The 24,671-nt window shown below is 51.9% G+C and overlaps 1 protein-coding gene across 2 annotated transcripts in view; it reads left to right on the forward strand.

Annotated features, from left to right (window-relative positions):
- Positions 1 to 24,671, forward strand: part of LOC139556208 (DNA polymerase zeta catalytic subunit-like) — a 113,366-nt gene that overhangs the window by 13,718 nt on the left and 74,977 nt on the right. For both annotated transcript variants that reach the window (XR_011671083.1, XM_071369841.1), the window contains exon 2: positions 24,268 to 24,457. Coding sequence is in view for 1 of the 2 variants with exons in the window: in XM_071369841.1 (XP_071225942.1) it covers positions 24,268 to 24,457 (190 nt within the window). In the remaining variant the exon portion in view is untranslated. The remainder of the gene's footprint in view (positions 1 to 24,267; positions 24,458 to 24,671) is intronic.

Here is a 24,671-nt window from a genome sequence, read left to right on the forward strand (position 1 = left end):
CGGCTTCAGCCTGCTAATTATACTCCCTCTACTGTAGCAAGAGGCAGGGAGGAGGGCTCGAAGGGGCACTGTGATATTAGTGCCTGGCCACATATAAACATACTGTAGGTGAGAGGACTGGACCACACAATAACAGACAAAAAGAGAAGGTGGCATGGCCAAACCACTGAAACCATAGCCTGGTTCAGTCTGTTGGTCCTAGGAGGACTGTGGTTCAGTCTGTTGGTCCTAGGAGGACTGTGGTTCTGTTCAGTCTGTTGGTCCTAGGAGGACTGTGGTTCAGTCTGTTGGTCCTAGGAGGACTGTGGTTCTGTTCAGTCTCTTTGTCCTAGGAGGACTGTGGTTCTGTTCAGTCTGTTGGTCCTAGGAGGACTGTGGTTCTGTTCAGTCTCTTTGTCCTAGGAGGACTGTGGTTCTGTTCAGTCTCTTTGTCCTAGGAGGACTGTGGTTCTGTTCAGTCTCTTTGTCCTAGGAGGACTGTGGTTCTGTTCAATCTCTTTGTCCTCGGAGGACTGTGGTTCTGTTCAGTCTCTTTGTCCTAGGAGGACTGTGGTTCTGTTCAGTCTCTTTGTCCTAGGAGGACTGTGGTTCTGTTCAGTCTCTTTGTCCTAGGAGGACTGTGGTTTTGTTCAGTCTCTTTGTCCTAGGAGGACTGTGGTTCTGTTCAGTCTCTGTCCTAGGAGGACTGTGGTTCTGTTCAGTCTCTTTGTCCTAGGAGGACTGTGGTTCTGTTCAGTCTCTTTGTCCTAGGAGGACTGTGGTTCTGTTCAGTCTCTTTGTCCTAGGAGGACTGTGGTTCTGTTCAGTCTCTTTGTCCTAGGAGGACTGTGGTTCTGTTCAGTCTCTTTGTCCTAGGAGGACTGGTTTTGTTCAGTCTCTTTGTCCTAGGAGGACTGTGGTTCTGTTCAGTCTCTTTGTCCTAGGAGGACTGATTCTGTTCAGTCTCTTTGTCCTAGGAGGACTGTGGTTCTGTTCAGTCTCTTTGTCCTAGGAGGACTGTGGTTCTGTTCAGTCTCTTTGTCCTAGGAGGACTGGTTCTGTTCAGTCTCTTTGTCCTAGGAGGACTGTGGTTCTGTTCAATCTCTTTGTTCTAGGAGGACTGTGGTTCTGTTCAGTCTGTCGGTCCTAGGAGGACTGTGGTTCTGTTCAGTCTCTTTGTCCTAGGAGGACTGTGGTTTTGTTCAGTCTCTTTGTCCTCGGAGGACTGTGGTTCTGTTCAGTCTCTTTGTCCTCGGAGGACTGTGGTTCTGTTCAGTCTCTTTGTCCTCGGAGGACTGTGGTTCTGTTCAGTCTGTTGGTCCCAGGAGGACTGTGGTTCTGTTCAGTCTCTTTGTCCTCGGAGGACTGTGGTTCTGTTCAGTCTCTTTGTCCTAGGAGGACTGTGGTTCTGTTCAGTCTCTTTGTCCTCGGAGGACTGTGGTTTTGTTCAGTCTCTTTGTCCTCGGAGGACTGTGGTTTTGTTCAGTCTCTTTGTCCTAGGAGGACTGTGGTTTTGTTCAGTCTCTTTGTCCTAGGAGGACTGTGGTTTTGTTCAGTCTCTTTGTCCTCGAAGGACTGTGGTTTTGTTCAGTCTCTTTGTCCTAGGAGGACTGTGGTTCAGTCTCTGTCCTAGGAGGACTGTGGTTCTGTTCAGTCTCTTTGTCCTAGGAGGACTGTGGTTCTGTTCAGTCTCTGTCCTAGGAGGACTGTGGTTCTGTTCAGTCTCTTTGTCCTAGGAGGACTGTGGTTCTGTTCAGTCTCTCTGTCCTAGGAGGACTGTGGTTTTGTTCAGTCTCTGTCCTAGGAGGACTGTGGTTCTGTTCAGTCTCTTTGTCCTCGGAGGACTGTGGTTCTGTTCAGTCTCTTTGTCCTCGGAGGACTGTGGTTCTGTTCAGTCTCTTTGTCCTCGGAGGACTGTGGTTCTGTGGACTGGCATGTGTGTCACTGTGGGGGTCACCCACTGCAGTGGTAGCGGGCTGGACTGGATCCCCTCTGTCATTGTCTGTCTCTTTTCCTCTACCCATTGAACCATTGCACAGCTACTGCTTGCTCTGCCACATTGCTACACTCTCCATAGAATGTTAGTCTGGAAAACCCAACCCGAAACAGTGACTAGAATCTGGTTTCAATTACTCTTTTGGCAACTCCGATAAAATACAATTTGGGGTGGGTCCTCTTCAGATAACTCTCCCAACAAATCACGAGGCGGATATACCAGAACGTTGCGATTCAAGTTTACAGACAAAACCGTTGCAGTGGTTTTAGTGAAGGTAGTTGATGCAAACTTGCCACTTGTGAAACGTACTCATTAAAAAGAACCTCTGAGCTCCATCTTGCTAGCTACTAGTTAGTGTTTTAGTCAAGCGGATAAAGTAGTGACATAGACAGGGACGTAGTTCCTATATGACAAAAGAGTCTCATTGAAACCAGAGCCTAGTCTCACTGTTACTTGTTGAGGTGGTTGGACTTGCAGACTTTGATGTAGCATGTTTGTGTGTCTTGGTGTGAGCACAGCTAGAGCTGGCAGGGCATCGAACCACAGGCTGCCGACGCACTAATCGTGCAGGTCTAGCAGATACACACACGCGCACACACGTTACTCAAACACGCTGCTCTCTCACACATACACTGACACACACACACACACACGTTTCACATGCACACACACCTAGACACTGTGCAGCTGTGCAGCGCTGTCCCTGGATAAATCAGCAGCCATACAGGCCTGTTGCTACAGTAATACAGCCTATGGACCTAGGACCCTGCTTCTTCCCAGTCATAGTATTCCCTTCCTGCTGTGTGATATCTTTTGACTGCTTGTCCTTATTCTGTCCCCCCAGGGGGTTGTGTGTGTGTGTGTGTGTGCCCCCCTGCTGTGACACTCCAGAGGGAATGGAGGCCCACCCGTGCCATTAATCAGCCGTCCCGGAATCGTTAGTGCCGCCACACACCGTCACTGGATGAATGAATTGGGGCCTGTCATCTCCACTCATATCCCACACCGGAGATGGATGTGCGCAGAGGGGGGCCCCTGCTGCCTGCCCAGCCGCCCACATTACACCTTCAGCTGGGATGGATTCTCACAACATAGGCCTATACCCATGAGCCCTGGAGGATGTGTTCATGTGACGTGGTGCTTAGTCGTCATTCAGAAAGACAAAGAAAAACATACAAAAAAACAACAACGATGCTTGTGTATTCTGCTATTTTTTTGTGCTGTGGGTTGGCGTGAGGTTATGTGGCTGCCAGACCATCTGTTGAGTCTCCTGCCTGCTCAAATATCTGGCACTGGTTGGCAGGACAATCTGGTCTGTTTGTTCCTCACCACACTGAAGTGCCAGGGATTTCTTTAGTGAACCCAGCAGGAGACCGCTTGGTCCAGTCTGGAGCTTCACAAATACTTTTCAGGTGTTTTATGCTTCAGTCAGGGTTGTCTGGGTCTGGCTTATGCTTCAGTCAGGACTGTAGGTTAGGGCCGTCTGGCTTATGCTTCAGTCAGGACTGTAGGTTAGGGCCGTCTGGCTTATGCTTCAGTCAGGACTGTAGGTTAGGGCCGTCTGGCTTATGCTTCAGTCAGGACTGTAGGTTAGGGCCGTCTGGCTTATGCTTCAGTCAGGACTGTAGGTTAGGGCCGTCTGGCTTATGCTTCAGTCAGGACTGTAGGTTAGGGCCGTCTGGCTTATGCTTCAGTCAGGACTGTAGGTTAGGGCCGTCTGGCTTATGCTTCAGTCAGGACTGTAGGTTAGGGCCGTCTGGCTTATGCTTCAGTCAGGACTGTAGGTTAGGGCCGTCTGGCTTATGCTTCAGTCAGGACTGTAGGTTAGGGCCGTCTGGCTTATGCTTCAGTCAGGACTGTAGGTTAGGGCCGTCTGGCTTATGCTTCAGTCAGGACTGTAGGTTAGGGCCGTCTGGCTTATGCTTCAGTCAGGACTGTAGGTTAGGGCCGTCTGGCTTATGCTTCAGTCAGGACTGTAGGTTAGGGCCGTCTGGCTTATGCTTCAGTCAGGACTGTAGGTTAGGGCCGTCTGGCTTATGCTTCAGTCAGGACTGTAGGTTAGGGCCGTCTGGCTTATGCTTCAGTCAGGACTGTAGGTTAGGGCCGTCTGGCTTATGCTTCAGTCAGGACTGTAGGTTAGGGCCGTCTGGCTTATGCTTCAGTCAGGACTGTAGGTTAGGGCCGTCTGGCTTATGCTTCAGTCAGGACTGTAGGTTAGGGCCGTCTGGCTTATGCTTCAGTCATGACTGTAGGTTAGGGCCGTCTGGCTTTTGCTTCAGTCAGGACTGTAGGTTAGGGCCGTCTGGCTTATGCTTCAGTCAGGATTGTAGGTTAGGGCCGTCTGGCTTATGTTTCAGTCAGGACTGTAGGTTAGGGCCGTCTGGCTTATGTTTCAGTCAGGACTGTAGGTTAGCGCCGTCTGGGTTATGCTTCAGTCAGGACTGTAGGTTAGGGCCGTCTGGCTTATGCTTCAGTCAGGACTGTAGGTTAGCGCCGTCTGGGTTATGCTTCAGTCAGGACTGTAGGTTAGGGCCGTCTGGGTTATGCTTCAGTCAGGACTGTAGGTTAGCGCCGTCTGGGTTATGCTTCAGTCAGGACTAGAGGTTAGGGCCGTCTGGCTTATGCTTCAGTCAGGACTGTAGGTTAGCGCCGTCTGGGTTATGCTTCAGTCAGGACTAGAGGTTAGGGCCGTCTGGCTTATGCTTCAGTCAGGACTGTAGGTTAGGGCTGTCTGGGTTATGCTTCAGTCAGAACTGTAGGTTAGGGCTGTCTAGGTTATGCTTCAGTCAGGACTGTCTGGGTTATGCTTCAGTCAGGACTGTCTGGGTTATGCTTCAGTCAGGGCTGTCTGGGTTATGCTTCAGTCAGGGCTGTCTGGGTTTTGCTTCAGTCAGGGCTGTCTGGGTTTTGCTTCAGTCAGGGCTGTCTGGGTTATGCTTCAGTCAGGGCTGTCTGGGTTATGCTTCAGTCAGGGCTGTCTGGGTTATGCTTCAGTCAGGGCTGTAGGTTACAGCTGTCTGGGTTATGCTTCAGTCAGGACTGTCTGGGTTATGCCTCAGTCAGGGCTGTCTGGGTTATGCTTCAGTCAGGGCTGTCTGGGTTATGCTTCAGTCAGGGCTGTCTGGGTTATGCTTCAGTCAGGGCTGTCTGGGTTATGCTTCAGTCAGGGCTGTCTGGGTTATGCTTCAGTCAGGGCTGTCTGGGTTATGCTTCAGTCAGGGCTGTCTGGGTTATGCTTCAGTCAGGGCTGTCTGGGTTATGCTTCAGTCAGGACTGTAGGTTAGAGCTGTCTGGGTCTGGGTTAGGGTTAGTAAGCCCCTTAAAGAGTTTTGGGGTGTTGTCTGTTTACCTCAGGACTGTATTGTAAGGACTGTCTGTGAGTACTGTACATGACTGGGAGTTATATGGGGGGGTTGAACACCTGTAACTGCCATTGCCTGCAGTGTAGAACAAAAAGTCGCCTAGTATGATACATTTCCTTGAAACTTTAAAAAAAAAAAAACATTTTACAAGGTGGCGCAGCGACCATTTTACATTCTTTGGGGAGAACCCTGGTGATTTCACGTTTCAGATTCTGGCTTGTTTGCTCCAGTCTGTGCTCAAGAGTCAGGCGTTCTGCCAGGACAGACCTTGGCTGTGGAGCAGGGGAGGGGACGCCCAGCTAAGACCTCAGCACAGTCACTGGGTAGACTCTGTTGTCTGCTCCAAGATTGGCCCTGGGACCACCACGATCTCCACCAGCATAGTCACCTCAGCCAGGAAGGCCTATGGCTCCTAGCTGTGACACAATGGAACCTGTGACACACTGGGGGTGGAATCAAATGAAAGCATTTCCTTGCAATCAGCCTCTCCTGGAGGCCTGGAGACACACGGCTGATGACACTTGTGTTCAGAATCAGATCTGGAGTCAGCGGTGAAATAAGCCTGGTTAATCCACAGTAGAGGAGCTGTTCAGGAAGGAAGGAATTACAGAGTAGTTAGTGAACAGCCTTTCCTGGACATGCTGGTTCTACCGCTGTAATTTCAGACAGGACTGGAGATGTTTGTGTGTTCGTCTGAGTTAGATCTGGAGACGTGGCCAACAGTGGAAAACAGAACAGGGGAGAGAGCAGACCAGGCAGCTGCAGCAGTGTACCACTCTGCCAAAGGGAATATGGAATGAGAGAGAAAGCGAGAGAGAGCTCTCCTCTGGTGCCCATAAAGAAACAGGCCTCCTCTCATGCCTTTGTTTTGTGTTCTAGCAACAGAAAATAACCCACTTGCATATGCACTTTGAAGGATGGGTGATTGAAGGGATGTGGTGTATTATCGCTATGGCCAAATTGCAGTGTGTGTGTGTGTGTGTGTGATGGAGGTGGTGTGAGGAGTAGGGGGTATGGGGAAGACTGGTGGCAGAGGGAGGCTAATGAGTAACACCCTACCACACCCTTTGGCAGCTCCCCCTGCTCTGCAGTCTCTGTCTGCTCTGCAGTCTCTGTCTGGCCCTGCAGCCTCTGTCTAGCTCTGCAGTCTCTGTCTCTGTCTGCTCTTCTGTCTGTCTGCTCTGATGTCTCGGTCTCTGCCTGCTCTGCGGTCTCTGTCTGCCTGCTCTGCTGTGTCTGTCTGCCTGCTCTGCAGTCTCTGTCTGTCTGCTCTGCAGTCTCTGTCTCTGTCTGCTCTGCAGTCTCTGTCTCTGTCTGCTCTGCAGTCTCTGTCTGCTCTGCAGTCTCTGTCTGCAGTCTCTGTCTCTGTCTGCAGTCTCTGTCTGCTCTGCAGTCTCTGTCTCTGTCTGCTCTGCAGTCTCTGTCTGCAGTCTCTGTCTCTGTCTCTGTCTGCAGTCTCTGTCTCTGTCTGCTCTGCAGTCTCTGTCTCTGTCTGCTCTGCAGTCTCTGTCTCTGTCTGCTCTGCAGTCTCTGTCTGCTCTGCAGTCTCTGTCTTCTGTCTGCTCTGCAGTCTCTGTCTGTCTGGCTCTGCAGTCTCTGTCTGTCTGGCTCTGCAGTCTCTGTCTGTCTGGCTCTGTCTGTCTGCTCTTCTGTCTCTGTCTGCTCTGCAGTCTCTGTCTGTCTGCTCTGAAGTCTCTGTCTCTGTCTGTCTGCTCTGCAGTCTCTGTCTCTGTCTGTCTGCTCTGCAGTCTCTGTCTCTGTCTGTCTGCTCTGCAGTCTCTGTCTGTCTGCTCTGCAGTCTATGTCTGTCTGCTCTGCAGTCTCTGTCTGTCTGCGCCGCAGTCTCTGTCTGTCTGCGCCGCAGTCTCTGTCTGTCTGGCTCTGTCTGTCTGCTCTGCAGTCTCTGTCTCTGTCTGCTCTGAAGTCTCTGTCTGCTCTGCAGTCTCTGTCTGTCTGCTCTGCAGTCTCTGTCTGTCTGCTCTGCAGTCTCTGTCTGTCTGCTCTGCAGTCTCTGTCTCTGTCTGTCTGGCTCTGCAGTCTCTGTCTGTCTGTGCTCTGCAGTCTCTGTCTGCCTGCCTGCTCTGCAGTGTCTGTCTCTGTCTGCTCTGCAGTCTCTGTCTGCTCTGCAGTCTCTGTCTGTCTGTCTGCTCTGCAGTCTCTGTCTGTCTGTCTGCTCTGCAGTCTCTGTCTGTCTGCTCTGCAGTCTCTGTCTGTCTGCCTGCCTGCTCTGCAGTGTCTGTCTCTGTCTGCTCTGCAGTCTCTGTCTGCTCTGCAGTCTCTGTCTGTCTGTCTGCTCTGCAGTCTCTGTCTGTCTGTCTGCTCTGCAGTCTCTGTCTCTGTCTGCTCTGCAGTCTCTGTCTGTCTGTCTGCTCTGCAGTCTCTGTCTGTCTGTCTGCTCTGCAGTCTCTGTCTGTCTGCTCTGCAGTCTCTGTCTGTCTGTCTGCTCTGCAGTCTCTGTCTCTGTCTGTCTGCTCTGCAGTCTCTGTCTCTGTCTGTCTGCTCTGCAGTCTCTGTCTGTCTGCTCTGCAGTCTCTGTCTGCTCTGCAGTCTCTGTCTGCTCTGCAGTCTCTGTCTGTCTGCTCTGCAGTCTGTGTCTCTGTCTGTGTGCTCTGCAGTCTCTGTCTGTCTGCTCTGTAGTCTCTCTCTGTCTGCGCCGCAGTCTCTGTCTGTCTGGCTCTGCAGTCTCTGTCTGGCTCTCTCTGGCTCTGCAGTCTATGTCTCTGTCTGCTCTGCTGTCTCTGTCTCTGTCTGTCTGCTCTGCAGTCTCTGTCTGTCTGCTCTGCAGTCTCTGTCTGTCTGTGCTCTGCAGTCTCTGTCTGTGCTCTGCAGTCTCTGTCTGTGCTCTGCAGTCTCTGTCTGTCTGTCTGCCTGCTCTGCAGTCTCTGTCTCTGTCTGTCTGCTCTGCAGTCTCTGTCTCTGTCTGTCTGCTCTGCAGTCTCTGTCTGTCTGTCTGCTCTGCAGTCTCTGTCTGTCTGTCTGCTCTGCAGTCTCTGTCTCTGTCTGTCTGCTCTGCTGTCTCTGTCTGGCTCCGCAGTCTCTGTCTGTCTGCGCTCTGCAGTCTCTGTCTGTGCTCTGCAGTCTCTGTCTGTCTGTGCTCTGCAGTCTCTGTCTGTCTGTGCTCTGCAGTCTCTGTCTGTCTGTGCTCTGCAGTCTCTGTCTGTGCTCTGCAGTCTCTGTCTGTCTGTCTGCTCTGCAGTCTCTGTCTCTATCTGTCTGTCTGCTCTGCAGTGTCTGTCTGTCTGCTCTGCAGTGTCTGTCTGTCTGCTCTGCAGTCTCTGTCTCTGTCTGTCTGCTCTGCAGTCTCTGTCTCTGTCTGTCTGCTCTGCAGTCTCTGTCTCTGTCTGTCTGCTCTGCAGTCTCTGTCTGTCTGTCTGCTCTGCAGTCTCTGTCTCTGTCTGTCTGCTCTGCTGTCTCTGTCTGGCTCCGCAGTCTCTGTCTGTCTGCGCTCTGCAGTCTCTGTCTGTGCTCTGCAGTCTCTGTCTGTCTGTGCTCTGCAGTCTCTGTCTGTCTGTGCTCTGCAGTCTCTGTCTGTCTGTGCTCTGCAGTCTCTGTCTGTCTGTGCTCTGCAGTCTCTGTCTGTCTGTGCTCTGCAGTCTCTGTCTGTCTGTGCTCTGCAGTCTCTGTCTGTCTGTCTGCTCTGCAGTCTCTGTCTCTATCTGTCTGTCTGCTCTGCAGTGTCTGTCTGTCTGCTCTGCAGTGTCTGTCTGTCTGCTCTGCAGTCTCTGTCTCTGTCTGTCTGCTCTGCAGTCTCTGTCTCTGTCTGTCTGCTCTGCAGTCTGTGTCTCTGTCTGCTCTGCAGTCTCTGTCTCTGTCTGCTCTGCAGTCTCTGTCTCCTCTTCAGTCTCTGTCTGTCTGCTCTGCAGTCTCTGTCTGTCTGCTCTGCAGTCGCTGTCTGTCTGCTCTGCAGTCGCTGTCTGTCTGCTCGCGCCGCAGTCGTCTGTCTGGCGCCGCAGTCTCTGTCTGTCTGGCGCCGCAGTCTCTGTCTGGCTCTGTGTCTGTCTGCTCTGCAGTCTGTCTGGCTCTGCAGTCTCTGTATGTCTGGCTCTGCAGTCTCTGTATGTCTGCTCTGCAGTCTCTGTCTGTCTGCTCTGCAGTCTCTGTCTGCTCTGCAGTCTCTGTTTGTCTGGCTCTGCAGTCTCTGTCTGTCTGGCTCTGCAGTCTCTGTCTGTCTGGCTCTGCAGTCTCTGTCTGTCTGGCTCTGCAGTCTCTGTCTGTCTGGCTCTGCAGTCTCTGTCTGTCTGGCTCTGCAGTCTCTGTCTGTCTGGCTCTGCAGTCTCTGTCTGTCTGGCTCTGCAGTCTCTGTCTGTCTGGCTCTGCAGTCTCTGTCTGTCTGGCTCTGCAGTCTCTGTCTGTCTGGCTCTGCAGTCTCTGTCTGTCTGGCTCTGCAGTCTCTGTCTGGCTCTGTGTCTGTCTGCTCTGCAGTCTGTCTGGCTCTGCAGTCTCTGTATGTCTGCTCTGCAGTCTCTGTCTGTCTGCTCTGCAGTCTCTGTCTGCTCTGCAGTCTCTGTTTGTCTGGCTCTGCAGTCTCTGTCTGTCTGGCTCTGCAGTCTCTGTCTGTCTGGCTCTGCAGTCTCTGTCTGTCTGGCTCTGCAGTCTCTGTCTGTCTGGCTCTGCAGTCTCTGTCTGTCTGGCTCTGCAGTCTGTCTGTCTGGCTCTGCAGTCTCTGTCTGTCTGCTCTGCAGTCTCTGTCTCTGTCTGTGTGCTCTGCAGTCTCTGTCTGGCTCTGCAGTCTCTGTCTGTCTGCTCTGCAGTCTCTGTCTGTCTGCTCTGCAGTCTCTGTCTGTCTGCTCTGCAGTCTCTGTCTGTCTGCTCTGCAGTGTCTGTCTCTGTCTGTCTGCTCTGCTGTCTCTGTCTGTCTGCTCTGCTGTCTCTGTCTGCTCTGCAGTCTCTGTCTCTGTCTGCTCTGCAGTCTCTGTCTCTGTCTGTCTGCTCTGCAGTCTCTGTCTCTGTCGGTCTGCTCTGCAGTCTCTGTCTCTGTCGGTCTGCTCTGCAGTCTCTGTCTGTCTGCTCTGCAGTCTCTGTCTGTCTGCTCTGCAGTCTCTGGCTCTGTCTCTGTCTGTCTGCTCTGCTGTCTCTGTCTGGCTCTGCAGTCTGTCTGTCTGTCTGCTCCGCTGCCTCTGGCTCTGCAGTCTCTGTCTGGCTCTGCAGTCTCTGCCGTCTCTGTCTGGCTCTGCAGTCTCTGTCTGTGCCCTGTCCTGCTCTGCACAGCTCATCAACAGACTCCACGCAGCCAGTCAAGGCCAAAAATAGTAGCACCCCGCCTTGACGTCTGTGCCTCTTCTCCTCCTTGAGTCTCGCTCTCTCTCTCACACACACACACACACACACACACACACACACACACACACACACACACACACACACACACACACACACAGTGCAATCAAAGTCTCTCCACAGCATGGCAGACACACTGTTTACTCCCTCTACAGGGTGGCCATGCCCCCAAACAACACCACTTCATAAATAGCTGTACTGGCAGCATTTCAATAGTCTCACCCAGGACTAGCAGTAAGTAGGGTCTGCTAGAAGACAGAGCACTCTATACCATGCTGCTTAATTAAGAGGTTTATAAAGCAGGGGCATACATTTCTCTATCCCTCACTTTGTTTAGGCTGATCACTCTTTAATTTAGGGAGCAGGTGACTTGACTAAATCCATTAGTGATTTTAAAGTACACTTATTTTCTCTCTAAAGGAGTCGCTGCTTTTCCCTCTTTTCCTCCTCCCTTCACTGCAGTCTGTTTTCTCCCTCAGTCTCTCTGTTTTCTCCCTCAGTCTCTGTTTTCTCCCTCAGTCTCTCTGTTTTCTCCCTCAGTCTCTCTGTTTTCTCCCTCAGTCTCTCTGTTTTCTACCTCAGTCTCTCTGTTTCCTCCCCCCTCAGTCTCTCTGTTTCCTCCCCCCTCAGTCTCTCTCTGTTTCCTCCCTCCTCAGTCTCTCTCTGTTTCCTCCTTCCTCAGTCTCTCTCTGTTTCCTCCCTCCTCAGTCTCTCTCTGTTTCCTCCCTCCTCAGTCTCTCTCTGTTTCCTCCCTCCTCAATCTCTCTCTGTTTCCTCCCTCCTCAGTCTCTCTCTGTTTCCTCCCTCCTCAGTCTCTCTCTGTTTCCTCCCTCAGTCTCTCTCTGTTTCCTCCCTCAGTCTCTCTCTGTTTCCTCCCTCAGTCTCTCTCTGTTTCCTCCCTCCTCAGTCTCTCTCTGTTTCCTCCCTCCTCAGTCTCTCTCGGTTTCCTCCCTCCTCAGTCTTTCTCGGTTTCCTCCCTCCTCAGTCTCTCTCTGTTTTCTCCCTCCTCAGTCTCTCTCTGTTTTCTCCCTCCTCAGTCTCTCTCTGTCTCTCTCTCTCTTCCTCTCTGTGTATAGTGGTGCAGGATGGCGTCTTTGAAGTAAACCCACAGAACTGAACCATCACATGAGATGGGCAACACACACGCACACCCTCCCTCATGCAATATGCATGATGTAGATATGCATGATGTTGACTAGAGGCAGGTACAGCACATTGAGATTCTCCCTCAATATATTGCCATGTTAAAATTGTAATCCTGAGAAGTGTGCTGTAGAGAGTAAATGTCTGAGGAGAATGTCTCTGTTTAGAATGGCCATGCATCTACACGAGGAACTACGACGCACCCGTCCACAGTTAAAGTCATTAGAAGGCTGGGGGAAGGAAGGTAAATGATGGTGCAGATGTGGCTAAGCAAGCAGAAGTTTTTATTGATCGTCTCGGCCTCTTCGTGCAGCAGTGGCACACTATTAGTTTGCTCCTGCCATCCATCCCTTCTGTCATAGCGTACCGGGCTATGGACAGATGTCTGGATAAGCCAGGCTGAACGTCAGTCGTTCAGGCCACTGATGGGTTGGGCTGTGGTGCTCTCTCTTCTGCAGGTGCTCTGGCAGGGATGGAGCTGTGACTATGAAGCATCATAATGGTTAGGGGATATATTTTATGATGCCAGGTGCCCTGCCATCCATGCCCCCCCCCCTCTCGCTCGCCCTTTTTTCCCCTCCTCCGGGCCCACTCTAGGTCTCATCTGTTAGGCTCCCTGCCAGCCTGCTCACTGCTCTGTGTGTAAGAGACTGTCTAATCCCTCTGTGTGTAAGAGACTGTCTAATCCCTCTGTGTGTAAGAGACTGTCTAATCCCTCTGTGTGTGTCAGCTGTGTATGTGCATCACCTCACCCCTGTGTGTTGTTTGCTTCGCTTTGTATGAGGACCCCCCCAGTTCATCCTGTGTAAGGTGCCCTGCCTCCAGTGCCCTGGCATTGAGACAGACCATGCTGGAGGCTCTTTACAGGAGTTGTAGTACCAGTGTTAAGGTTCATTAACCTCTCGTCCCCACTCTTATCCTCCCTTCAGTGTTAGGGTTCATTAACCTCTCGTCCCCACTCTTATCCTCCCTTCAGTGTTAGGGTTCATTAACCTCTCGTCCCCACTCTTATCCTCCCTTCAGTGTTAGGGTTCATTAACCTCTCGTCCCCACTCCTGTCCTCCCTACAGTGTTAGGGTTCATTAACCTCTCGTCCCCACTCCTATCCTCCCTACAGTGTTAGGGTTCATTAACCTCTCGTCCCCACTCTTATCCTCCCTTCAGTGTTAGGGTTCATTAACCTCTCGTCCCCACTCCTATCCTCCCTTCAGTGTTAGGGTTCATTAACCTCTCGTCCCCACTCCTATCCTCCCTTCAGTGTTAGGGTTCATTAACCTCTCGTCCCCACTCCTATCCTCCCTACAGTGTTAGGGTTCATTAACCTCTCGTCCCCACTCCTATCCTCCCTACAGTGTTAGGGTTCATTAACCTCGTCCCCACTCCTATCCTCCCTACAGTGTTAGGGTTCATTAACCTCTCGTCCCCACTCCTATCCTCCCTTCAGTGTTAGGGTTCATTAACCTCTCGTCCCCACTCCTATCCTCCCTACAGTGTTAGGGTTCATTAACCTCTCGTCCCCACTCCTATCCTCCCTACAGTGTTAGGGTTCATTAACCTCTCGTCCCCACTCCTGTCCTCCCTTCAGTGTTAGGGTTCATTAACCTCTCGTCCCCACTCCTGTCCTCCCTTCAGTGTTAGGGTTCATTAACCTCTCGTCCCCACTCCTGTCCTCCCTTCAGTGTTAGGGTTCATTAACCTCTCGTCCCCACTCCTATCCTCCCTTCAGTGTTAGGGTTCATTAACCTCTCGTCCCCACTCTTATCCTCCCTTCAGTGTTAGGGTTCATTAACCTCTCGTCCCCACTCCTATCCTCCCTACAGTGTTAGGGTTCATTAACCTCTCGTCCCCACTCCTATCCTCCCTACAGTGTTAGGGTTCATTAACCTCTCGTCCCCACTCCTGTCCTCCCTTCAGTGTTAGGGTTCATTAACCTCTCGTCCCCACTCCTGTCCTCCCTACAGTGTTAGGGTTCATTAACCTCTCGTCCCCACTCCTGTCCTCCCTACAGTGTTAGGGTTCATTAACCTCTCGTCCCCACTCCTATCCTCCCTACAGTGTTAGGGTTCATTAACCTCTCGTCCCCACTCCTATCCTCCCTACAGTGTTAGGGTTCATTAACCTCTCGTCCCCACTCCTATCCTCCCTACAGTGTTAGGGTTCATTAAACTCTCGTCCCCACTCCTATCCTCCCTACATTGTTAGGGTTCATTAACCTCTCGTCCCCACTCCTATCCTCCCTACAGTGTTAGGGTTCATTAACCTCTCGTCCCCACTCCTATCCTCCCTACAGTGTTAGGGTTCATTAAACTCTCGTCCCCACTCCTATCCTCCCTACAGTGTTAGGGTTCATTAAACTCTCGTCCCCACTCCTATCCTCCCTACAGTGTTAGGGTTCATTAAACTCTCGTCCCCACTCCTATCCTCCCTACAGTGTTAGGGTTCATTAACCTCTCGTCCCCACCCCTATCCTCCCTTCAGTGTTAGGGTTCATTAACCTCTCGTCCCCACTCCTGTCCTCCCTTCAGTGTTAGGGTTCATTAACCTCTCGTCCCCACTCCTGTCCTCCCTACAGTGTTAGGGTTCATTAACCTCTCGTCCCCACTCCTGTCCTCCCTTCAGTGTTAGGGTTCATTAACCTCTCGTCCCCACTCCTGTCCTCCCTACAGTGTTAGGGTTCATTAACCTCTCGTCCCCACTCATATCCTCCCTACAGTGTTAGGGTTCATTAACCTCTCGTCCCCACTCCTATCCTCCCTACAGTGTTAGGGTTCATTAACCTCTCGTCCCCACTCCTGTCCTCCCTTCAGTGTTAGGGTTCATTAACCTCTCGTCCCCACTCCTGTCCTCCCTTCAGTGTTAGGGTTCATTAACCTCTCGTCCCCACTCCTATCCTCCCTACAGTGTTAGGGTTCATTAACCTCTCGTCCCCACTCCTGTCCTCCCTACAGTGTTAGGGTTCATTAACCTCTCGTCCCCACTCCTGTCCTCCCTTCAGTGTTAGGGTTCATTAACCTCTCGTCCCCACTCCTGTCCTCCCTACAGTGTTAGGGTTCATTAACCTCTCGTCCCCACTCATATCCTCCCTACAGTGTTAGGGTTCATTAACCTCTCGTCCCCACTCCTATCCTCCCTACAGTGTTAGGGTTCATTAACCTCTCGTCCCCACTCCTGTCCTCCCTTCAGTGTTAGGGTTCATTAACCTCTCGTCCCCACTCCTGTCCTCCCTTCAGTGTTAGGGTTCATTAACCTCTCGTCCCCACTCCTATCCTCCCTACAGTGTTAGGGTTCATTAACCTCTCGTCCCCACTCCTATCCTCCCTACAGTGTTAGGGTTCATTAACCTCTCGTCCCCACTCCTGTCCTCCCTACAGTGTTGGGGTTCATTAACCTCTCGTCCCCACTCCTGTCCTCCCTACAGTGTTAGGGTTCATTAACCTCTCGTCCCCACTCCTATCCTCCCTACAGTGTTAGGGATTGGGTTCATGACCAGGCATCTATCATTCTATCATGTCCTCAACATGGGTTCAGGCTGTGTTAATGAGCCTCCCCTTCACTGTGCTCAGTTCTGTTCTCCCAGTTTCAAAGCATTAGAAAATGTTGGCCTTATTCTCTTACTGTAAGACCCAGTTGACCTTTGGTCCGTAATCCCAAGTCCCAGTCCTGACTCCCTTCCCCTGCGTTGTCCATATTGACTACTCCGGTTAAGCCGAGTGCATGCTGGGCCAGAGGCAATAGCAGAGGGGATGTTTTCCCCTACATAACTCCTACTAACTTCCCTCGCTCCCCCTGGACCCCTCACTCTCTCCCCAGCTACGTTCATCTGTGAGAGGGGGGTTCTGTACAGTCATGGCCAAAAGTTGAGTATGACACAAATATTAATTTTCACAAAGTCTGCTGCCTCAGTTTGTATGATGGCAATTTGCATATACTCCAGAATGTTATGAAGAGTGATCAGATGAATTGCAATTAGTTGCAAAGTCCCTATTTGCCATGCAAATTAACTGAATCCCCAAAAAACATTTCCACTGCATTTCAGCCCTGCCACAAAAGGACCAGCTGACATCATGTCGGTGATTCTCTCGTTAACACAGGTGTGAGTGTTGAGGACAAGGCTGGAGATCACTCTGTCATGCTGATTGAGTTCGAATAACAGACTGTAAGATTCAAAAGGAGGGTGGTGCCTGGAATCATTGTTCTTCCTCTGTCAATCATGGTTACCTGCAAGGAAACACGTGCTGTCATCATTGCTTTGCACAAAAAAAGGGCTTCACAGGCAAGGATATTGCTGCCAATAAGATTGAACCTAAATCAACCATTTATCGGATCATCAAGAACTTCAAGGAGAGCGGTTCAATTGTTGTGAAGAAGGCTTCAGGGCACCCAAGAAAGTCCAGCACGTGCCAGGACCGTCTCCTAAAGTTGATTCAGCTGCGGGATCGGGGCACCACCAGTACAGAGCTTGCTCAGGAATGGCAGCAGGCAGGTGTGAGGTCATCTGCACGCACAGTGAGGCGAAGACTTTTGGAGGATGGCCTGGTGTCAAGAAGGGCAGCAAAGAAGCCACTTCTCTCCAGGAAAAACATTAGGGACAGACTGATATTCTGCAAAAGGTACAGGGATTGGATTGCTGAGGACTGGGGTAAAGTAATTTTCTCTGATGAATCCCCTTTCTGATTGTTTGGGTCATCCGGAGAAAAGCTTATCCGGAGAAGACAAGGTGACCGCTACCATCAGTCCTGTGTCATGCCAACAGTAAAGCATCCTGAGACCATTCATGTGTGGTGTTGCTTCTCAGCCAAGGGAGTGGGCTCACTCACAATTTTGCCTAAGAATGCAGCCATGAATAAAGAATGGTACCAACACATCCTCTGAGAGGAACTTCTCCCAACCATCCAGGAACCGTTTGGTGACGAACAATGCCTTTTCCAGCATGATGGAGCACCTTGCCATAAGGAAAAAGTGATAACTAAGTGGCTCGGGGAACAAAACATCAATATTTTGGGTCCATGGCCAGGAAACTCCCCAGACCTTAATCCCATTGAGAACTTGTGGTCAATCCTCGAGGCGGGCGGACAAACAAAACCCCACAAATTCTGTCAAATTCCAAGCATTGATTATGCAAGAATGGGCTGCCATCAGTCAGGATGTGGCCCAGAAGTTAATTGACAGCATGCCAGGGCGGATTGCAGAGGTCTTGAAAAAGAAGGGTCAACACTGCAAATATTGACTCTGCATCAACTTCATGTAATTCTCAATAAAAGCCTTTGACACTGTAATTATACTTCAGTATTCCATAGTAACATCTGACAAAAATATTTAAAGACACTGAAGCAGCAGACTTTGAAAATGTATATTTGTGCCATTCTCAAAACTTTTGGCCACAACGGTACAGCTCCACACTCCTGCTCTGTGTGACCCAGGGCTTCTTGCAATCAATTTGGTCCAGTCCAGAGAGGGAATGAATGGGTATTTGTCAAGATGGAGGGTCTGAGTGGCTGGTTATACGCATGCACGCACAGACACACACAGGCCAATTTCCACACGGATTAGCTCTGCTCCTTGCAGTGAGAGTGATTCTTAAAGAGCTGTCTGGTTGGAGTGATCCACAGGTCTGTCTGTCTGTGCATAATAGCAGCTAGCAGGCAACAACATGCCACTCTGACTGTAACACTTCAGTACAGTACTGACACGAGAGCTGCTGCCATAATGCTGTGTCATTCAACCCTGATGCAGATCTGGAGGAGAGGGATAATGGATGAGATGGGGAGGGATAATGGATGAGATGGGGAGGGATAAGGGATGAGCTGGGGAGGGGTAAGGGATGAGATGGGAGGGGAGGGGTAAGGGATGAGATGGGGAGAGGTCAGGGATGAGAGAGAGGGGGAGAGGTCAGGGATGAGGGAATGGGAATGAGAGAGATGGAGAGGGAGGGATGGGAAATTAGAGAGATGGGGGATGGGGAAGGAGAGAGGGAGGGATGGGGATGGGGAAGGAGAGAGGGAGGGATGGATGGGGAAGGAGAGAGGGAGGGATGGATGGGGAAGGAGAGAGGGAGGGATGGGGAGGGAGGGAGAGAGGGAGGGAGGGAGAGAGGGGGATGGGGAATGAGAGAGCGAAAGGGAGGGCTAGGGAATGAGAGGGAGAGAGGGATAGGGAGAGAGAGGAATGGGGAGAGATTGAGAGAGAGAGAGGGGGGTAGGGAATGAGAGAGGGATATGGAATGAGAGCGAGAGGGATAGGGAATGAGAGAGGTGGTGGGGAATGAGAGAGAGGGGGAGGGATGGGGAATGAGAGAGAGGGGATGGGGAATGAGAGAGAGGGGGAGGGATGGGGAATGAGAGAGAGGGGATGGGGAATGAGAGAGAGCGAGAGGGAAGGATGGGGAATGAGAGAGAGCGAGAGGGAGGGATGGGGAATGAGAGGGAGAAGGGGAGGGATGGGGAATGAGAGGGAGAAGGGGAGGGATGGGGAATGAGAGGGATGGGGAATGAGAGGGAGAAGGGGAGGGATGGGGAATGAGAGGGAGAAGGGGAGGGATGGGGAATGAGAGGGAGAAGGGGAGGGATGGGGAATGAGAGAGAGCGAGAGGGAAGGATGGGGAATGAGAGGGATGGATAGGAAATGAGAGAGAGAAGGGGAGGGATGGGGAATGAGAGAGAGAAGGGGAGGGATGGGGAATGAGAGAGATGGGGGGGTGGGGAATGAGAGAGAGCGAGAGGGAAGGATGGGGAATGAGAGGGATGGATAGGAAATGAGAGAGAGGGAGGGATGGGGAATGAGAGGGAGAAGGGGAGGGATGGGGAATGAGAGAGAGAAGGGGAGGAATGAGAGAGAGAAGGGGAGGGATGGGGAATGAGAGAGAGAAGGGGAGGGATGGGGAATGAGAGAGAGAGGGGGAGGGATGGGAAATTAGAGAAGTGGAGGGATGGGAAATGAGAGAGAGGGGGGGATGGAGAATGAGAGAGAGAAGGGGAGGGATGGGGAATGAGAGAGAGAGAAGGGGAGGAATAGGGAGAGAGGGGGGGGAATGAGAGAGAGAAGGGGAGGGATGGGAAATTAGAGAAGTGGAGGGATGGGAAATGAGAGAGAGGGGGGATGGGGAATGAGAGAGAGAGGGGGAGGGATGGGGAATGAGAGAGAGAGGGAGAGATTGTGATCAAGAGCTAGGGAATGAGAGGGAGGGAGGAATAGGGAATGAGCAGAAGGATAGGGAGAGAGGGTTAGGGAGGGGGAGCGGGTTAGGGAATGACAGAGAGAGAGGGTATGAGAGGGAGGGATGGGGAATGAGAGAGAGAGAGAGAGGGGGAGGAATGGGGAGAGAGAGAGGGGAGGAATGGGGAGAGAGAGAGGGGGGAGGGATGGGGAATGAGAGAGAGAGAGGGGGAGGGATGGGGAATGAGAGAGAGAGGGGGGAGGGATGGGGAATGAGAGAGCGAAGGGGAGGGATGGGGAATGAGAGGGGGGATGGGGAATGAGAGAGGGGGGAGGGATGGGGAATGAGAGAGAGAGGGGGGAGGGATGGGGAATGAGAGAGCGAAGGGGAGGGATGGGGAATGAGAGAGAGAAGGGGAGGGATGGGGAATGAGAGAGAGAAGGGGAGGGATGGGAAATTAGAGAAGTGGAGGGATGGGAAATGAGAGAGAGGGGGGGATGGGAAATGAGAGGGAGGGAGGGATGGGGAATGAGAGGGAGGGATGAGGGAGAGATTGTGATCAAGAGCTAGGGAATGAGAGGGAGAGAGGGTTAGGGAATGAGAGGGAGGGAGGAATAGGGAATGAGCAGAAGGATAGGGAGGGGGAGAGAGGGTATGAGAGGGAGGGATGGGGAATGAGAGAGAGGGAGGGATGGGGAATGAGAGAGCGAAGGGGAGGGATGGGGAATGAGAGGGAGGGATGGGGAATGAGAGGGGGAGGGATGGGGAATGAGAGAGGGAGAGGGGAGGGATGGGGAATGAGAGAGAAGGGGAGGGATGGGAAATGAGAGAGAGGGAGGGATGGGAAATGAGAGAGAGGGAGGGATGGGGAATGAGAGAGGGAGGGAGGGATGGGGAATGAGAGAGAAAGGGAGGGATGGGGAATGGGGGAGAGAGGGAGAAATTGTGATCAAGAGCTAGGGAATGAGAGGGAGGGAGGAATAGGGGATGAGCAGAAGGATAGGGAGAGAGGGGGAGAGAGGGTTAGGGAATGACAGAGAGAGAGGGTATGAGAGGGAGGGATGGGGAATGAGAGAGAGAGGGGGGTGGGGAATGAGAGAGAGGGGGGGAGGGATGGGGAATGAGAGAGAGAGAGGGAGGGATGGGGAATGAGAGAGCGAAGGGGAGGGATGGGGAATGATGGGGAATGAGAGAGAGAGAGGGGGGAGGGATGGGGAATGAGAGAGAGGGAGGGATGGGGAATGAGAGAGCGAAGGGGAGGGATGGGGAATGAGAGAGGGAGGGGAGAGGGATGGGGAATGGGAGGGATGGGGAATGAGAGGGAGGGAGGGAGGGATGGGGAATGGGAGGGAGAGATTGTGATCAAGAGCTAGGGAATGAGAGGGAGAGAGGGTTGGGGAATGAGAGGAGGGAGGGATATGGGGATGAGAGGGGGGAGGGATATGGGGATGGGAGGGGGGAGGAGAGGGATGAGGGGGAGGGATAGGGAATGGATTGAGAGAGGGAGTAGTTTGACAGAGTGTGATTTTGCGGGCCCTGCCTGCAGTATCGCCACAGTCCCTGGTCTGTTCCTCCCTCCCATTCACAAATCAGTGAGTCTCACTCGATTGGTCAGGAGCTGATGAGTGTTTGGGGACTACATTCTACTCAGACAGGAAGAGAGAGAACAGGAGGGAGAGAACAGCCCTAGGGTCTAGACCTCAGTCATTCACAACTCCCTCTCTCATGTCCTCAATCTATCCCTACCTCTTTATCCTTCTCCCTTTCTCTTTTTCTCTCCCTCCCTAGACCTCAGTCACTACTCTCTCTGTCTCTCTCTGTGTGTGTGTGAGAGAGCGAGTGTGAGAGTGTGTGAGAGAACAGGCCAGCTGTGTGGAAAGAATCACTTGTTTATATCTTCCCACTGTCTGTCAGGGGCTTGTGCTGCTCACTAGCCTACGTTACCTAGCAACTGCAGTAGCAGCCTCACAAACAGCGTTGTCTGTGTTGTCTGTGTGTGTCTCGACTGTAGCTAGCAAGGCACATGCATCCCTCAGAGAGCTCTCTGCCTGCCAGGGTGGTGTCCTTTGTGCTGCTGGCTGCCTTGTGTGGCTCTCTGGGTAATGTCACAGTCAAGGAGTGGATCTATTTTCCTCTTTGCCACACACACATGCATGCACTCTCACACACAGACACAGACACAAAACAGAAACACCACACACACCTCCTCCTCCTTGCCACACATGCTCCCAAATGTACCTACCTTACAGTTCCTTTTGTCTGCCCTCTGCTCCCCCGGCGGGCTCTATGCCAGTCTACCTGTCAGTCTGTCAGTCCTTAGAGAGGCCCTCTGCTCCCCCGGTGGGCTCTATGCCAGTCTACCTGTCAGTCTGTCAGTCCTTAGAGAGGCCCTCTGCTCCCCTGGCGGGCTCTATACCAGTCTACCTGTCAGTCTGTCAGTCCTTAGAGAGGCCCTCTGCTCCCCCGGTGGGCTCTATACCAGTCTACCTGTCAGTCTGTCAGGCCTTAGAGAGGCCCTCTGCTCCCCCGGCGGGCTCTATACCAGTCTACCTGTCAGTCTGTCAGGCCTTAGAGAGGCCCTCTGCTCCCCTGGCGGGCTCTATACCAGTCTACCTGTCAGTCTGTCAGTCCTTAGAGAGGCCCTCTGCTCCCCCGGCGGGCTCTATGCCAGTCTACCTGTCAGTCTGTCAGGCCTTAGAGAGGCCCTCTGCTCCCCCGGCGGGCTCTATACCAGTCTACCTGTCAGTCTGTCAGTCCTTAGAGAGGCCCTCTGCTCCCCCGGTGGGCTCTATACCAGTCTACCTGTCAGTCTGTCAGTCCTTAGAGAGGCCCTCTGCTCCCCCGGCGGGCTCTATACCAGTCTACCTGTCAGTCTGTCAGGCCTTAGAGAGGCCCTCTGCTCCCCCGGCGGGCTCTATACCAGTCTACCTGTCAGTCTGTCAGTCCTTAGAGAGGCCCTCTGCTCCCCCGGCGGGCTCTATACCTGTCTACCTGTCAGTCTGTCAGGCCTTAGAGAGGCCCTCTGCTCCCCCGGCGGGCTCTATACCTGTCAGTCTGTCAGTCTGTCAGGCCTTAGAGAGGCCCTCTGTGTGCCATGTGCGCTGTCTGTTTTTTTGTGGTTGTGAAAGGGATTGGATGTCAGATGGGGCTGCTCTCTGTAGATGTGAAGGGTTATTTAGGTCTAGTCTGGTGGGTTTGTTGATGCCTGTGTGTTGAAATCAGTTCGCATGCTGTGTTTGCTACAGTTATCTACAGGAGAGCTGCTCTGTCTTGGTTGATGCTGTTTGCCCACACCCACCTCAACATGGTGGTTTGATGTTTATTGGTGGCTTGCAGTCTATCTCCTCACCTTCCAAGGTCCCTGTTCTTTGACCTTCTTCTCAAATGGCTTTGAGAAGTAGGTGAGTAAAGAATCGCAATGAATCGAGGAAAGCTTAATTGAGAAAAAGCCAATGGGATTCCAGTATATTTTGATCACTTCCTGTGTCACCCTCTGCGTGGTTCCAGATATAGCTAGATGTTATTGTTGTGTAGGCTATTTTCTCTGCAGAAATTCCAAAATTCAACAATTAGGCCCAGGGGACTGCAACATTGCACTGCATGACATCTGGTCTGTGAGTCCTACCATCTCTCATGACATCTGGTCTGTGAGTCCTACCATCTCTCATGACATCTGGTCTGTGAGTCCTACCATCTCTCATGGCATCTGGTTTGTGAGTCCTACCATCTCTCATGGCATCTGGTCTGTCAGTCCTACCATCTCTCATGACATCTGGTCTGTCAGTCCTACCATCTCTCATGGCATCTGGTCTGTGAGTCCTACCATCTCTCATGACATCTGGTCTGTGAGTTCTACCATCTCTCATGCCATCTGGTCTGTGAGTTCTACCATCTCTCATGGCATCTGGTCTGTGAGTCCTACCATCTCTCATGACATCTGGTCTGTGAGTCCTACCATCTCTCATGGCATCTGGTCTGTGAGTCCTACCATCTCTCATGGCATCTGGTCTGTGAGTCCTACCATCTCTCATGGCATCTGGTCTGTGAGTCCTACCATCTCTCATGGCATCTGGTCTGTGAGTCCTACCATCTCTCATGGCATCTGGTCTGTCAGTCCTACCATCTCTCATGGCATCTGGTCTGTGAGTCCTACCATCTCTCATGACATCTGGTCTGTGAGTCCTACCATCTCTCATGGCATCTGGTCTGCATGGTCCCCAGTCTCTTCCTACAGCCACATGGTCCCTATGTGGTTGGTGTTGTATTACAGTCTTATATTAAGCCTGGAATAGTCACATGCATCACACTTCCTCCCCAAGCTAGCCTGGTGATGAGGTTAGGCCTGGAATAGTCACGTGCATCACACTTCCTTCCCAAGCTAGCCTGGTGATGAGGTTAGGCCTGGAATAGTCACGTGCATCACACTTCCTCCCCAAGCTAGCCTGGTGATGAGGTTAGGCCTGGAATAGTCACATGCATCACACTTCCTCCCCAAGCTAGCCTGGTGATGAGGTTAGGCCTGGAATAGTCACGTGCATCACACTTCCTCCCCAAGCTAGCCTGGTGATGAGGTTAGGCCTGGAATAGTCACATGCATCACACTTCCTCCCCAAGCTAGCCTGGTGATGAGGTTAGGCCTGGAATAGTCTACACCTGAACTGGACCATCAGTCAGTACGGTCTAGATGGCTTGGCTTCCGTTTAGTGATGTCACACACATTTTATTTTTTACACGCTACACGACTTCAGGATGACCTCATCCCATATCAGTCACACACACCCCCCCCCCACCCCATCATGGAGAGACTCGTCCCCCCCTGCTATCCACTCAGTTATTTAGATAATGGTCTGCTTTGCGCTGTGTGGTGGCGTGCACTCATGAATCAAGGCTTCTTTACATGCCTGAGCAAGGCTGGCTGGCTGGAGGTATTTGTCTTCCCGTCGTTGGAAAGTGTGTAAGTCAGAGTTGTTTTACTGGACTGGGTGAATTTCCTCTTCCCTAAGCAGAGGCCAATCCATCTCCATTGTGTGCAAGTCTAGTTTTAAGTCTCTTAGTAAATGCATTCATGTCACTCGACTGACTGCATCACAGGCTGTAAATATATGTTTAAAGTGGGCATGCTTGCTTTTTGGTAAATTAACTTTAAGAGTCTGGCTACTACTTTAATTCGTTTTATATCACTGTATAATGCTGAGTTGCTTTGTCTTTTGACTCTGTGCCAGTTTCACAATTGTTACTATGGGTTGAGGTAACCAACTGAGTTTGGTGCCACAGCTTCCTGTCTCACATGAAAACAAACTCCTGTCTAAAATACTCCCTCTCAACCAGGCTTGTCCTCTTTCTGTCCTGTCTCTCAGGTCAGAAGACCTGTCTCCACCTCCATGGCATCTTCCCCTACCTCTATGTGCCCTACGATGGCTACGGGCAGCAGACGGAGAGCTACCTGCGTCAGGTGGCCTTCAGCATCGACAGGGCCCTCAACGTGTCCATGGGAAACCCCTCCTCTAACACACAGCACGTCTTCAAGGTGGCACTGGTCTCCGGCATGTAAGTACCTGCTCCCTCTCTTTTAGACATCACTGTTCTTTAGTAGGGTCACTCACTACATAGCAGAGGCTCTTTCTCAATTAGTTTTTCTCGATTCCTCCCATCCTCTTTCCACATTGGAGGAGATGGCCCAATGTTCCTCCCCTTAGCCATTCTCCTCCCTATGGGTTTTGAGTGGGAGGCAAAGACATGAGAAATCAAGAAAAGACTAATT

This window comes from Salvelinus alpinus, chromosome 27 (assembly GCF_045679555.1).
Source record: "Salvelinus alpinus chromosome 27, SLU_Salpinus.1, whole genome shotgun sequence".
Classification (NCBI taxonomy): Eukaryota; Metazoa; Chordata; class Actinopteri; order Salmoniformes; family Salmonidae; genus Salvelinus; species Salvelinus alpinus.